This window comes from Equus caballus, chromosome 2, assembly GCF_041296265.1.
Source record: "Equus caballus isolate H_3958 breed thoroughbred chromosome 2, TB-T2T, whole genome shotgun sequence".
NCBI classification, from domain to species: Eukaryota; Metazoa; Chordata; class Mammalia; order Perissodactyla; family Equidae; genus Equus; species Equus caballus.
In genome coordinates, this window is record NC_091685.1 from 81,040,636 (window position 1) to 81,057,798 (window position 17,163).

The window sequence follows — 17,163 nt, forward strand, 5'->3', positions numbered from 1 at the left end:
ACATATATATTTTTAATTTTTTTAAAGATTTTATTTTTCCTTTTTCTCCCCAAAGCCCCTAGCACATAGCTGTGTATTTTCAGTTGTGGGTCCTTCTAGTTGTGGCATGTGGGATGCTGCCTCAGCATGGCCTGATGAGCAGTGCCATGTCCACGCCCAGGATTCGAACCAGCAAAACACTGGTCCACCAAAGCGGAGTGTGCGAGCTTAACCACTCGGCCATGGGGCCGGCCCCTATAATAAATATATTTTTAAAAAGAAGTTGGCAAGGACAAAGAAAATGGGAGAGTGAAATACAATTTTGGACACTGGAAATCAAATGAACATGTGGTATCAGACATAAGAAAGTGAAACCCCACGTTTTCAGAGGGTGAAACGGAACCACTCCAATTTATGCTGTAGAACTCCTAAAAGACTTATGAACTACCAGTACCCTTAGAATGGGGAATGGAGGTGATGAAGTAGGAAATGGGCTAAAATAATGAGGAATCAGGGATGGGAATTTGAGAAACAGTTAAATCCCTAACTCTAGCAGAAATCTAGAAGTTAATTATCCAGAAAGGGTTAATACAGAACAAATTTCTGTACTGGTGGCCATAGGGACAGCTGACTCCCCTTTTTCACTTCATTCAGGTCTGAGCCTCTTAAAGGGGCATTTCCAGCCCTTCCTTCTTAAAATAGGCTCCTGCTCAGTCCACTCCCCGACCTCCATCATCCTTAATCCCCACTTAATTCTTCAGATTGCAGTAGAGCAAGGACCTCATCTACCTTGTTCCCCACTGAGTTGCCAGGACCTAGAAAAATGCTCAGTCACATTAGCTGAATGAATGAATGGTTACCACCACATGATATTCATCCATAAATAGTCAGCAATTCCTATAAATGACTTTAATTATATTTTAAATATCTAATCCAAGGTTTTGGTTTTTCATCCTTGATTTTCTAGCCTATGTATGTAGGTTAAGTGGTATGAATTTTTCCTTATATATAATGTTTGTCTCCCTCAAAACACATGCAACAAGCCGCTCATAATTATGTCCATACTGCCCTATATCTAATGCAAATAGATTCAGTTCCTTGAATTTCTCTTCAAATACATATTGACTCAAACAGAGCTAGAGGAGCAGTAGAACAGATAATCCAGGCTCAAGCAAGGGTTAGAGATTCTCAACCTGTGGTAGGGGGGTGACTCTCAACAGAAATTGCTCTCACTGCCAGTATTCTAAGGAAGAAGCCAGAGTGTGGAAGACATACTCAAGCACTAAACCATTACTACACACAATCAACTCTTGCTCTGATGGCAATGGTAGGCAAAGGGAATCTCAAGGATGGGGAAATGGATACTAAGCCGCTTAGATTTTTAACCTCAGGGTGCATCTAAATAAAGTCTCAACCCCCCACAGCTCATATGCTGCTAACTTGACATTTTGCTATCTTCTTCCACTCAGTCACATCTTCATATGGAGCCAGAATAGGAGCAAATTCATTTACAAGACAGTTTTGGCCAACTGCCCCTTGACTAATGTTTACATACAGAAAACACGAGCTTAATAGGGATGATGCTCACAAGAAAAATAATGGAAGTAATATTGTTAGGAAGACTATTTTAATTTTTCTTTGTCATAAAGTAAGCTAAGAAAGAGCTCATGTGGAAGGATTTTATTAGGAAGTTTTATTATTTGTAGACTCTTGAAGGTATTGATGTAGTAAAATTGATTTTTTCAAATTTTTTTCAACAAATGTTACTGTTTATATAAAGGAAATTTATGTATTAATGGCTTTTTAAAGCCCACTATTCTTGGGCCATATTATATCACACAATTTTACCTCTAAATATTTTAAATTGTTCTTTAATTCATTTTCTCAACTAAACTCACCAATGTCATCATCTGTCCTGTCAATTGGGTCCTTCTCCAGGCAGTCTCTCACAATGTCCCTGCTCATCAGAGGATCTGATGCCCTCTCAATGTCTTCTTCATCATCATCGTCCTCAGAATCCACTGCTGTTTCTGGCAACCCACTCAGGTCCATATCACCAGCCTCACTTTCTGTGGCCTTAAAATGAACCAAAAAAAATTTTTTTAACTGTTTTAAATAAATCTTTTGTATCGAAAAGAAATAAGTCGTTTGAAATAGTAAATTTGTGTTATGTTAATTTTTCTGTAACTAAGTTACATGTATTCAATATCAACAAATATTTATGCACCAGGCATTATGTAAAAGAATTACTTCAACAAACCATGAGTGATTTTATCTCCTATTAAATTTTTAGTTAGGATTAATGATTTTATCTCAATAACTTTAACTTCTTATCTGAGCTGTCATATGGCATTTGAAACAGTAGAATAAAGAAGAAAAAGGTAGTATTTGTTTTCACTCCATTTTTCAAAGAGAATGGCTTAAGCTAAGAGCATAAGGGTGACAACTGGTTCTAAGCAATTCCTTCCCCAAATGAGGTGTGGATTTATTAATGCCAAGAAGACTGAACCACTTCTCTCCTATTAGACAGTCTTTAAGGAAAAGTGAATCACAAATTAAAGGTAACATGATCAATACGCAAACAAAACATTAACAATTAGTTTGATTATTGATTAGAGTCATAAATTTCAAAATGGTCTCTTTTCTTTATCTCAAGCCTAGAACAGTTATCCTTTTTAGGTCATTCTATTGCCTTTTGTGATTTTCATCTCAACAATATGTATAATCATATTGGCCTTGTTTGACATTATATACACAGAATTCACTAACCGCTTAATCATAGTAAAAATGAATTCAATTAAATATTAACTACATCAATCTTGAACACCACAAATGTGTTTTTCCAGATGAAATAAACTCTTGAAAGCATTTTATTATAAAACTGTTACCTTTGTAGAAGACATATATTATAAATTTACCAACTTCAAATAACTCATAACCCACATGATTTTCAAAGACAATAAGGACATCGTATTTTTAATAATAGGCAAATACAGATGAAAAATATGGGAGATTAAAACATAAAATGTTGAACCTGATAATAATAATAATAAGTTAACACTGAATGCTTACAATGTGCTGGGGAACTGCTCTAAGTGCTTTCTATATATTAACCCATTTGATCCTTAAAACAATCCTATGAAGTAAGTGCCATTATTAACTTTTATTATTCTCCAAACATTTAAGTAAAGAGAAAATATTTTTCAAAGGTTATGCTAATGATGAATTGTGGAATCAAGATTAGAAACAGCAATTCTGGCTCCAGAGTCTTAACCACATCCTAATCTGTCTATGATAGATACTTACATACGAATGTGACCTATATAAGGATCTATACTTTTTCTATAATTTAGTTTAAGTCAATATTTTTAAAAAATAAATTGCATTATTTTTTTATCAACAAAATCTCACCTTTCTAAAGTCTTGGTTTATATTATAGAACACAAGATTTAATCCCACATTTTGAAGCAATATAAGCACATGTTAATATTTTCTGAAGTTTAACAAAAAGAATTTTAATCACATTTTCAGTTCTTCAGATACCATTTCCTGAACTAAAGTACATAACATTATAAGAAAAAACTAAGGGGAAAATAAGTGAAGTCAAAATATTTAAAGAAGACAGAATAAGTGAAAATGAAAAACCTAATGTCTACAAAAGCTCTTTAAACAATGGCCTTAGTAAATGCTATTGCTTAGCATTTATTATGAGCAATTATGAGTAAAGGTGCTCCAGGTGGGAGAGCAATAAGGCCTCACGGCTGAGGCAGGGAGAATTAATTGTGGCACGCTCAGAAACACATCTCCAACTTAAATTCAGAATTGACAGAATTGTCTCTAGATTCCAGAATGAAACTGAAGTAGAACTCGATGTGATGTAGTGTGCCAAGGCTATGATCAGAGAAACTAGGCCAACATTGCTATCATCACCTTAGTTCTGAAGTCTAGAAATGTGACAATTTGCTAATGCTTGCTATGATTACATTTTCACCTCAGTTTCATCTTAACATTGCAGATTATTATTCATCACCTTATATTTTCAAATATACATGTAATCAGTCCTCTATACACACATTCTTTAATATTAGCCTAGAGTGAAGAAGGAGCACTACTGAAGACAGAAATAAAATCAAAAACCAAAAACTCTTTAAATAATATAGTCATAGAACTTAATGTTTTTAATTTTTAAACTTCTAACATATGGTAAGAGATGAAAAAGATATTTTATACCAACCCAAAGATTCACTACTATCATTTATATAAACTATATTTAAGTCTTAAGAAGAACGAAAAGACTTCCAAATGTGAAGTGGATTAATCTCTCCAAAACTGAACCCTAAACCTTATTTGTGTAAACGATCATTAGTTGTTTTCCATCTGTTACATGAATTCCATCTTTAAGAAAGCAACTATTCATAAATAACATTCACTAAACAAATTACTTAGAAGATTATTTTTATTCAAAATAAATATCCACTTTATTTTAAAATACTACAGAATATCTTTTAATAATACACTTTCAATAGAACTTGATAAACAATTTTTTAGGAATCTACTAAATTCATAATACCACTTTCTCATGAATAATGAGATGTGTACAGACTCAGTGGAATTAAGTTTAATGAACACCACCTGGTCCGTAGGAGAAGCACACTAGACTTGTAAGGAGTGCCTGGAACCTAGTGTTACTGAATTTATATTCGCTGAATGAACAGACAAACCCAGAGGTTAGTAGTTCAAATCTCAGCTTTACCATTAAGTGACTTTAGCATAAAGCCACTTTACCTCTATGAAAGGAGTTTTATCATCAATAAACTGGAGTTACATCTTGCCATTCATAAGACTGTTTATGGATCAAATAAGAGAAAAGAAAGCCAGTTATAGGCTACATCAAAAGTCCCTTCCTCAAGAGGACACATTTTTCATCTCAGGACTTGCATATATTTACCTCTCCCCATTCCAGCAATAAGCTTGCATATAATTTACATTGGCAGAATTTGTCAAAAAACCCAAAATTCTGTTAAACACTCCAACCTCTTACATACTGTAAAAAATTTTTCTCAGGCGAACTGCACCCATTAAATTCTGGCTAAATGGCTCATACAATAATTATAAAAACAGTGATCCTTACATTAAATGACTACTTATTTGATGCTTTTAATATATAATAAATTTTCATATCAATTCAGCAAATTAAGATTATCACCCCTGTTTTTCAGATGAGAAAACACTAGGGGAAATTAAAAAAATTCTTCAGTGTAAACAAAACAAGACAAAACCTAGTAATTGTGCCAGGACTCAAAATCAGGTCTGACCAACACAAACTACTAAACACTTTGCCCAGTTTTCTCAATAAACTGTCTTCATAAAGAAAACAGTTAAAATATAATAAAGTAATAAAATGTTTTCTGCTTTCTAAGTCAGAAAACATCAAATGTTTAAAAACATATATTTGCATATAAACATAAACAAAACACTTGCTATTTTTTGGCTTCCTCCAAACTACAATATTACTAAGATTAACGCTAATCTTTAAATCCTTTTATTCTAAATAAAGATACGTACATAGACACTTTATATTTAAAAGGTTTTTGATTATATTTGTCTCAGGAGCAAGAAGAAAGGCTTATATGTTTCAGTTAGGCTAATAATCCTGTCCTAAATTAATTCACCTTCCACATGTATAACCTAACATAGATTTAAGTGCACATTATAGTTAAATAGTAATATTCTCCAAAAAACTAGTCATATTCTCAGATCGATGCTGAAAGCTCTATGATTTATTTAAATCACGAGGGACTACATATATTGTCTTGTTATAAATACAGTTCTTAAACCAGTTTATTTTGCATTTTTTAAAGGATATCAAAAAATGAACAAACTCAGGAAATATTAAATGCCATAAAGCTCTAGTGAAGTGTTAATTTAACAAAAACAAAAATAAAATTACTACTAGACATTTTATCATTAAGTACTTCAAAAGCATTTACAAAAAACCTTTTTGCTTACTAAATATCCTACACATATCCCTATGTTTAAGAGGGTTGCCTAACAAGTATTCTTGATGTAAATACATTTTGTGCAGAATTTCAAACATACATATTTAACCCAAATAACTCCTAAGTCAGACTCCAACTAAATTTACGCTAGAAAGTTATATTGAATGCTAATGCTGATATTAATTTACTGAGACAACAAAGTGAGTAGGAACTGCAGACAAAACCATATATATGTAGAAAGTATGAAAATACATTTGAAAATAATCTGATGCCTGCATTAAGTCTACCTTGTGTATCATAATTTATGCTGTTACTAATTCTACACTATCAATGTTCTTTATTTCAATATAGGCTTTAAAAATATATACACATATGCCTAACAGAAAGGAACAGTTCTTTCAAGCTCTTAATGTAAATTGCTAGGTTTCTTTCCAAAAATTATAATCCTAATAGGTGTAGAATGTCTGTCTACAAATATTTGTTCTAAGTAAGAAAGTCTGTGCTAATTTGATAGGAAAAATAGTTTCATATTTAAATCCTCATATATTCAATTACTAATACATTTTAAATATTTTATTTCAGGTACAGACATTTGCATGTTCTCTTCTGCAATTACCTACTTTTGTCCTTTGAATATTGTTATATTGTGAGCTGAATATTTTTCTTGTTAATTTGCATAAGTGAGTTACATGATGACTTTAAATCTGTCTCAATTGATCTTTTAATTATTAAATTTTTTGATCATTCATTATACCATTAAGAGTTTGCTAACTCTTTAGTTTATCTGGAATTTAATCTTAATTATGATATACAGTGAGACTATAAAATGACTCCCCCACCCCAAAGGTCATTTATTGAAGAATCCATCACTTTCTTCATTGATTTGTGAATTTTTCTCTATGACATATTACATCCTTACACATCAATTGCATTTTGCTTGAACTTTCTGTTCTATCGATCGATCTATTTTTATACAACTATTTCCAGTCCACCTAAGCCACTGCTCTGATAATCATACCATTTAACCAGGACCTACTCATGGCTGGAAATTGCATTGTCTCATATCACCAACTTAGGCATTTCGCTTTCTATCACCAACAACCACCTACTTTTCAGATTGCTTCCTTCTGCTTCAAAGGTATGCCTTTTTCAAGTCAAGCATAATCTTCAGTCTTCAAGACTCTACTACCTTCTATGTCTAGCTCTCACACCTCCAGCTTATATTCCCTAGTCTAATATTTCAGTCACATTCATTCAACACATCTTTACTGAATGCCTACGACTTCCAGGCTCTATATTAGGCTCTAGAGAGAAAATGGAGACAAGACAGAGAAGTTCCCTGCCTTCTTGAAGCTGTCATTCTAGTAGGCAGATGGAACAACAAAGAAAGTAATAATTGTTTCAGTTAAAGTCTAAATAAAAGAACTAGTCAGGAAAGGAACCAAAATGTAGGACCCACTTTTCAGAGAATAATAAGGAAAGAACTCTCACACAAGATAGTATTTGAAAATGAAGGCAGAAAAGGATCAAGCTGGGAGAAAACATTCCAGGCAGAAGGCATGCAAAAACAAAGCTCTGCGGTTAGAAAGAACCTGGCACGTTGCTCCATTCGTCTTTGTGTTACACTCATTGAACAAAACGTCAGTCCTGTGTGATGCCAAATCTTTGCTTTCTTTGTGCTTACTGTGGAGAAAATTGCTTAACAGGGCAGAGGGAAATCAGTCTGTATGTGAGAGCACCAACTCAACTGAGCCTCCATTGCTCTGGTCAATTTGCTCTAGTCCTACTCTCTGAAACTATTTCAAAACTTCTCTCTTCTTAAGGCTCTCTATCCACCAACTCTCTCACTCTCAGCAAATGAACTCTTCAGAGAGGAAAATTGAAGCTAACACACAGAAACACCCTCAACTCCCAAATTCCCTACTCCAAACCTGCCATGACCCGTCCCTGTTAAAACAGAGGAGGGTTTCTTTTCTTAAAGCTGGTTATTCCACTTTGCTCTTGAATTCCTCTCCTCTTATTCTCTCAAGAAAATTACTCTACTCTTTTCTCTCTTGTACACAGCATTCAGCTTCAACTTCAGTGACCATCTAATGAGCATTTATACTCGCTTCACTGTGACATCTTTCTCCTAAGTCAGAATTGTACAAAGATTAGATGGGCTGCCAGGGGAGATAGGTGCCCAGACTTGGAATTGTTCAAGAATAAACTGGATGCTCGACTGATAGGAGAGTAGTAGAGGATTCAAATACAAGATTGGGCACTGAACCAGGTGCATGTGTCAGATTTCTTCTCAAGAATTTCTGATTTAAAGATAATAGAAATGATCTATTGGGGATCTCCCTATTAAAAGTTAAGTTTTGTATAGACAATAATTAAATCCTTAGATATACCTATGGATTTTTCCTTATGAAGGATAGAAATTTAACAGGTTATATGCCTGTCATCAAGTTTGAAGTGAATAGCCTTGAAACTCAACTAAAATGAATCAAAATACATAAGATGGATCTTCTTTTCAATCTACACCCCAGGATAAAGTCAGACTGCAGGCTGCAAGCTCCAGCCAAGTCAGAGCAATTGGAATTCTCACCCACATTGTGGATTCTCAGACATTCTGATGGTAGCTGGGGACAGCAGAAGGACCATCAAGGATTTCCTCATGAACTTACCCCAGCCTACTCAAGGTAATAACAAATAATTAGGCTAGAATTCTCAGAATATGTCTCAATAAATTACATAAACAACTTACTTCATTCTTATTATAAATTTGCCTTCTAGAAGTTCCATTCAGGTTGTAGATACTTGAAGAAAGCAGTGATAACTGCAACAACCTCAAGCTGTGTTCCCAATACAGATCTTTAAAATGTATAATCACCTCAAAGTTTAGAAGACGAGGGCTCTATCATGATGTTTCAGTTAAGATAAAGTATAGCTTTTATTTATACTGTTCATTGTTCTATTATAAGGGGTACTCAAATAAACATTAAAAAATCAACTTCTGAAAACAGGCAGGGGGTATGGGAGAGGAGAGTAAATTTCCTCTGATCCACCACCTTCTCCTCCTCTAACATTTGAAAATAGGGTTACTTTCTAAAGACTTAGTTAACACAATGCATGAAAGTAGAAATTTGAAAAGTTACTTTAAGGAGCCAGATAATTATATTTCTTATTCCAAAATAATAAAGAAATTTTTAATCAGCCAAGAATCTGCAAATAATTGCATTTGTGGCTATCAATTATTAGTCTATAAGCTCTCAACAACATCCCTGAATTATCGAAAAGTATGTACCTATTATTTCCTTAAAATAAAATTAATTTTCTAAGATATACTAAATTTAGGACTTAAACAAATATGTTTTGCCCTGATGGTATTCTAACTGTTTAGTTACTTTTAGTAATTGTTTTGAAAAACAGAAACTTAGCACTGCCTGAATACATCAATGATCCTGAAACACTGTAATGTTTCTAAACAAAGGTACTTTTATGGTCACCTCATATCACAATTCCTGAGAAGCCAAGAATTATACTTTGTAAAGTGAGTATTATGTTCTTTTTGTTTGAAACCATCCAAAATCCCATAGAAGTATTATATATTTAAAGATCCCAAAAAAGGACCTTTTATTGCATATTTTAGTCAATTTGCCTAAATTTGCATTTCTAAGCCAGTGAACTATTCCTTAATTAAAATTACTTTGCTTTTAAAACATTTCTGGAATTCCATAGTTTAGCTTTTTCTTTTCCTTTTTTTTAAATTTTTTTTAAAGATTTTATTTTTTCCTTTTTCTCCCCAAAGCCCCCCGGTACATAGTTGTATATTCTTCGTTGTGGGTCCTTCTAGTTGTGGCATGTGGGACGCTGCCTCAGCGTGGTTTGATGAGCAGTGCCATGTCCGCACCCAGGATTCGAACCAACGAAACACTGGGCCGCCTGCAGCAGAGCGCAAATTTAACCACTCGGCCGCAAGGCCAGCCCCAGTAGTTTAGTTTTTTTCTATCCATCAGTATAATAAGAATTTAAACACATAACTAATCTATAGGTAATTTTAAAAATACAAGAAAAACAATTGAATGATCCAATCTTAATAATCTCTTCTCTTTTGTCATACTCAAGACTTTAATAAGAAAAACTTACTATAAACAGATAATGCTGCAGTTTCCCCTAGAGTTTTAGTCAAGAAAGAGTCATAAGCCTAATATATCTTTAGTAAAATTAATAAAATATTTCAAGTCAAGAGAAATATTTCCATTGTAATGACTCTATTTAAATTTCTGACAACCGGTAATAGCAGAGGCAAATACAATTAGACAGTAGTTCTACTTCCTAAAACAAACATATAAGGTACTACATGTCTGTATGAAGCATAAACATTAACATTTTCTGTACATGTATATGCACATATAATATACACATATATTTACTTTATAGATGCTATCAATTAAGAATCATAAAACTCCTTGGAATACAGGAAAATGAAGCAAATGACAAGGAAAACACCTTCTTACCTGGTAGATATCAGAAAGACTGCTGCTTCCAGAATCACTAGTGATACTACATCCTGAATGGCTAGAAGAAACGTGGGTCACCTGTGGGTGGAGACTATCAGTAAGGTGTAGCTTTGTGAAATCTGCAGGAAGCTATGGAAGGAGCAGGAAAAACTAGGATTACAATTTGAATCAAGAACTCCAATAAGACATTTAAAAATTATATTATGCTCTACCCCACACCATTTAGCCAAAAATATTATTAGGAAAGATCCTTATTTTTCAAGTTCACAAATTACTAAATACTGTCCTATTAACCCAAATCATAAAATAATTTTTTTTAAGTTTATGGGCATTCAATGAACCTTAAATAATACTAAATTCAATGCTTAAATAGGTGGGTTGGGTGGTTAAGATGAACTTGGGTGAGCATTTAACTCAGTGAGCTACAATTTTCAAATTACACACCAATGAGCAAATTAGTCTACTACTATTTGTTAGCCATCACAAATGCAACTTTGTAGCAAGAAACACCTTAAATAAGAAAACAGATTTGAGGTTCTTATATGCCCAAATGATGTTTAAAGGGAAAAAAAAAGGGGCATCTTAGAATTGACGAAGTGTATTGTTATTCAAGAAACTGTGCTAGGCTCTATGGAGAAAACAGAGGAAAGAATGCCCTCAAGCAACTTAGAATTGAGAAAGTTATAGACAACATTTACCTGTCTATACACATACACCTAAATATCAATTTTCTACTTACTTGTGTTTAAAGTCTTAAATAAAAATAGCCTCTACTGAACAGATTCACTCACTACACATCCCTGAAGTGCTTCTACCACTCCCCCATATAGCAGAGAAAACGCATTGAAAAAGGACACATTCATACAAATATTTACTGAGCCCTTTTCCTCTTACTACGTGCTAGTCAGTGAATGAGACACTAAGAAAAATTGCCCTTAAGAATCTTACACTCATATGTTATTACCAATTCTTTTGAATTAAGAAAAGGGCACTATTTATCTATAATATCACATTATACACTGGCCAATAACATACAGGACATTTCAAAACATGTGCTAACTGACATCATGCAATACTGATAACATTCCTTCTTTCCTGCCTGCATATTGATCTTATTTAGCTGTTGAATAATAATAAAGACTAACTGTTAAAATAAAACTTAAATAAGAGTTTACCTTAGCAACATTCCCTTCTCTCCTTTGACCCTCATCCCTTCTCCCCTTTGAAAAAGAAGATGCCATTCCGTAGTTTAGAATAAGCTTTACAGGGAGCCGATTCAGGGTTATGACAATGACCAATGGGTTCTGCTACCTCAAAGTTCCAAACAAAGAGGCAAAATGTATTTATATCCCACAGTCATTCAGACCTGATTCGACGGATTATGATATTTAATATTTAATACAATTTGTACAGAAATAAGACTTTTTAACTTCATGGGAGATAAAGTATACAATGAAAAGATTCAAACACAAATTCATTAGGGGGGCATATTATCAGATGCCAAGTAAATGGATAAACATATGAGGGAGGAGCTCAGAGAAGTGAGATGTTTATTGAAATGTGTGAAATCATTGCAAATATGACATATCTCACTAAGAGTGTTTTTAAAAAACTGATAATTGAAGATGTGAAATATTAGATAAAATTTAGGAGAATAGCAGTTTCCCTGTAAGGAATATATAGGCAAATATCTCTAAATTGAGAATTTTTATGTATTTTATTCATAATGTAGAATAGTGGAATATTCGCGAGATTCCTTCAGAAACAATTTGAAGACAGAAGTTTACAGAGATGTGTTAATGACAATGATTTTACATGTAGTTAAGCGACAGATATCAGATATTAAATAATATGTTCAAAGCCAGCATAAACATCCTTCATCATCCTAGCCACATTTCCATTTAATTCAGTTATTCGCCACAGACAGCAAGTGGGGAAATGTTACTCAACGGCTCAGCGATTTTAAAAGGCATCAATCAATACATGTAATTACAGAAAAATAAACTGATTCCTATGGATTATCTTTCATAGACATGACTCATGTTGACATGTGCCACAGTGTGATTTTTTTTAAAAAATTAACTTAAATATGTCAAATGAAGATATAACTATCTAATGAATTTTTACTCACTAAACAATTATTTATTCAAGTCTCACAGGACTCTCTCCACTTCAGTATTCATCAGCCAGTCATCCTTCCTGACTGAGAATTCCCCGTGTGGAAAGTACTAGGAGCCATAGAGCTCCATATCTAACAGAAGAGAGGTGGATCCAGCCTTTATATACCACAATCTTCATCTATTCCTACTTAGAGCCACAAATACAGAATTACATGGCTATATGAGCCCAAGAATTATAAAGACTGCCTACAGAGAGAAGGAGAAATGCTTTCACTCTTAAGAGTTCAATTCTATTCTATAAATGCTTACTGAGGATCTGCGATATCAGACACTCTGTGAGGGGCGTGGAGTATCAAGACGAACAAGACATTCCCAATTCCAAATGCAACATCTACTACCCAAAAAGTCACTGAAATAAGTGTTATGCATAATAGAAAAATAAATCAAACATAGCTTTTTAAGTATGGTTTTTATCTCCCCACCACCACCTATGTTCTTTGCATAACAACATGAAATAATGTTATATTAAACTTAGAATAAATGCACACACAATTTAGTATTAACTAAATACTTCTTTATATTAGAATAGATGCCATGTTTAAGAAAGTTTGAAATTTTTCCCCATAGATTGGGATAACAGTACCATGATTAAACTTTATTGACAATACACATCAGCCAAGGTTATGGAATGGGAAAAGTTGTGGAAGTTGTTCCCATAAGGGAAAAGAGTCTGAAATACATTTGGCCCAGCCATAACACTCTAAGAGAATAGAGACCTGAGCCCATGCTTAGGGACAATGGGTCTTTAAGAGGCAAATGAACTATACAGGGATTGGAATTCAAGGGGCAAACACTGGTACAGGCACTCATGTTTAAACCAGAGGGCAATAGGATAACACAGAATCCCTAGGGAGACAGTAATTCATGGTCTCAGTAAAATATACAAAAAAGGAGCACATATGCCACAGACAACAGGATTCACTTATTCTAAACTTTTCTAGGCTTGATCCAATGTCTATCTAAATTACTATCAGTATGCTATTCAATTAAATTTCAGATTAAAATGGGGCTGTGAATTATCTTGTGACTCTAGCCACCATTTATAACAGAAATTCTGTACAAAGAATAAGAAAATTTTTTGAAGCTGAGACTATACAGAGTAATTATATGAATGAAATTAAATAATAAATAAATTAAAGGAGAATAACACACTTTATACCTTTTGATCTTAGTAATATATTTCACAGCAGTGCATTAAGAACGCTATTCAAAGGAACCTCTTACATTTTTCTTATCATTTAAATATTTTTATTTTAATATTTGTTTATATGAACGTAATACTACTCAAATTTTTCCTGGATCAAGCAACCAATTTTCCTAAAAAGATAGTACTTGTGAATCACAATTGTAATAAACTACTATTAGGCAAATGATTGAATCATAGTTTAACCATAAACACTACTAACTACATAAGAAACAACATAGGTAATATTTAAATCGGATTCTTAAATGCATTAAGTAAGCATAAATTTAAAATTAATCATAGTTTTGTAAAATCTGGATATCAATTGTATAATAACTTGTTTTGTTTCCTTTTCTGGGAGAAACAGGGATGCTACACCAATTAGCTTTAAACAAGAAGTCGTGCAAAAGATACTGAAGTCTCATATATGAATAGGCATTTGATAGTCTTTATTAATTAATCTAATGACTGGCATTTATAAAATTACTAGCTAATAAATGAACTCATTTTGACCATAAATGCAATGAGTATGGAATGCCTTGAAGTCTCTGACAGCACTAAGTAAATACTTTGTTGAATTGGTAAAATTCTTCAACGTGGTGATAATGACCATAGTAGAGACTAGGGTGGCTGCCCTTCTTCCCTTTCTTTCTCTCCCCCCAAAAGACTGCTTTATGTTCATGTTTTCAAGCTCTACAAGGAAGAGTTGGTATATTACTGGAAATGTAATAGAGATTCATGTTCCACAATGTATTATTATGAACTTAAGGTCACTGAGAAATAGTTAAAAAAACAAAATAAAAAACAAAAAAATACTGCCGTCAGTTGAAATTTATTTAACTGAAAATTTCCCCAAGTAACCTTAGAATCACTTTATTTCAAGAAATAGTTACAACAGAATACACAAGGTTTGGGGTGATTGTTGAAATCTACTGAATCTTCCCTGGCAACTTATCTTGAGTAACACTACCTAAGGTAAGTGAAATATCACACTTAGTGACTAAAAACTAACTTCATATTAAGATGTATCACTGACAATTTATCCAAATGAATATTCTTTTCCCTATATTATCACTGGAGTTTTGTGAGTGTTCTTTATGCTCATGTTTTCAAGCTCTGCAAGGAAGAGTTGGTTTATTACTGAACACATTTCCTATTTTTCTCTGAGGTGTCAGTGAAAATGCAGTCTCCTATATTTTCTATTCATTCATCATTTATTGAAAAAACTGTGTTGGGAGGATTAAAGGAATGACTGGGCATAAAGCACTTAAGAGGGGCCTGGCACACAGAAATCACTACGGAAGTGTGTTAGCTATAGATTACCACCTGCCAGACTCTGTGTAAGACACAGGTCCTTTCCAGCTCTAGAATTCCTGTAGCTGGAATCTAAGATTAGATACCAGCAGGTTAGTGAGCTACTCCCAGAAAGGGCTTTAGTGACCAAAGTCATCGATCTGCAGACACTATTCCCTTACTCACTTTAGAACTCAAGTTGTGTTTTAAAAACAGTTCATATTTTCTCTCTGCATGTACACAAACACATACATCGATTTTCTTTTACTACTGATCTTTTCAGATACTACTCTTCCTGACACTATCTGACCCGTTTCTACATACAGCTTGAATGGGCAGGAATATTATTTAACAGCTCATTTTAAAGAACACTTTACAATATGGTCAACTTTTATTTCTCTAAATCATATTTCTTTAAGAACACAAGAAAAAGTAAACATTTGGACTCTTAAATATTATTCATTAGAAGTAACTTTTGCTTCCCTCATACCCTCTTAAGATATGCTCTAGATCCAACAGTCATCCTTGAATATTTCATCCATCAGTATTCCACAAAGCAAAGAGAAAGATTTTTGCACAATATACAATTTCTCTTGTTCATAAATATATATATTAAGGCAAGAAACAAAGTTTTCTCAAAAGTGTCATGAGACAATAGTTTAATAAACTGATAAATATAATAATATTGCTCATTAAAATAAAGTAGATGTTAAAAACACTGATCTGACTATGTTTTATAGTAACGGTTCTACATAAATTTGCTTTACATCCACTGGAGAAAATTGCCAAAAAATTAACAATGTGTAAGAATTGTTTACATTCTCCCAGCTTCCTGCCAGGCTCAAAAGACATAAGCTTCAAGTGAGACATACACGGAGTTATCTTCTGTTCAACTTCCTCATAAGTCAGGTAACATTGAGCAAGTTAATTAACTTCTGTGCACCTTAGTTTCTTCCATAAAATAAGTACAATGTAATACAATGACTAAACGAAATAATCATTGTGACCTATAGAATCTACCTTACAGATGCCTCGCTCTTCCTTTTCATTCTCTCTGTCATTTTTCCAGCCAAGGTCCTCCATCATCTTAGGTCAGATATTTTTCAAATTCAATGAAAAACAAACAAACAAAAAAACTAACTTATTTTTGACATTGTCATACCTAACACTACCATTATAGTAGTTTACTTATATATATTCCCCAAAAAGTCCATATATTACATTTTAAATAAATTATATTTATACTGTTCAGTATATTTATACAGCAGTATATTTATACTGCTCAGAATACTATACTAAATTTTGCAAAGTAAATAATAACCTCATTGTCATGACATGCTTATAGTCTGATTACTCTCTTTTATAATCACTCAAATTTTCATAGCTAAGAATTCTCTCAAAATGATAACAGCTTGGGAGTTTGTGCTTTTGTGTGTACAGTCTTACTCTGTTTGACTGCAAAAACCTCCAAACAGTCGTGTATTTGGCCTAGACACATGCTGTCAACTAGGTGTGGTTTAACCATAAAACATTTTTCTTGCCATCCTGAGCACACTGCCTCTAGATGACAGTCTGAACAGAAGCAGCACTGTGTAGGAAGGAAAGTGCAAGTGTGCTCACGCTTTATTTAAAAAATTCCCAGCTACTTTCCTACATTAAAATAATGTGTTAGAGGGAGCTGTAACAGAGAGGACTTGAGATTAAGATATAGCTTATATACATGAATATTTCACATGGCTTTCCGTCAAACATATACTTTTATGTGTTAGAAATAGCTACTGAAATGTGGTAGTGACCTAGCCCTCTGCCCAGGGCAGAAGGGCCACCCAGATGTTTTTTAGGGTTAGTAACACATAAATGAATCATAAACTTCATTGGCTATAGCTGGGAAAATTACAATCTAACTAAATTTAATTCCTACGTTTATGAAACGGGGTTCGTAAATAGGGTTTATTTGTGTTCAAACTTGAACACAAATAAAACACTTTAGGAGCCCTGATGAGGAAAATAAACAATCAAAACTA

At 33.4% G+C, this 17,163-nt stretch overlaps 1 protein-coding gene across 25 annotated transcripts in view; it reads right to left on the bottom strand.

Annotated features, from left to right (window-relative positions):
- RAPGEF2 (Rap guanine nucleotide exchange factor 2) overlaps window positions 1-17,163 on the bottom strand; it is a 244,967-nt gene that overhangs the window by 38,751 nt on the left and 189,053 nt on the right. For 17 of the 25 annotated variants that reach the window (XM_014737932.3, XM_023636370.2, XM_014737931.3 and 14 more), the window contains 2 exons: window positions 10,481-10,612; window positions 1,878-2,055 (listed from right to left, as the gene is read on the bottom strand). In XM_014737932.3, coding sequence (XP_014593418.1) covers window positions 1,878-2,055; window positions 10,481-10,612 — 310 coding nt within the window. Of the gene's footprint in view, window positions 1-1,877; window positions 2,056-10,480; window positions 10,613-16,159; window positions 16,226-17,163 lie in introns of all 25 variants that reach the window. The other 8 variants (XM_014737927.3, XM_070261427.1, XM_014737928.3 and 5 more) reach the window with 1 other exon arrangement.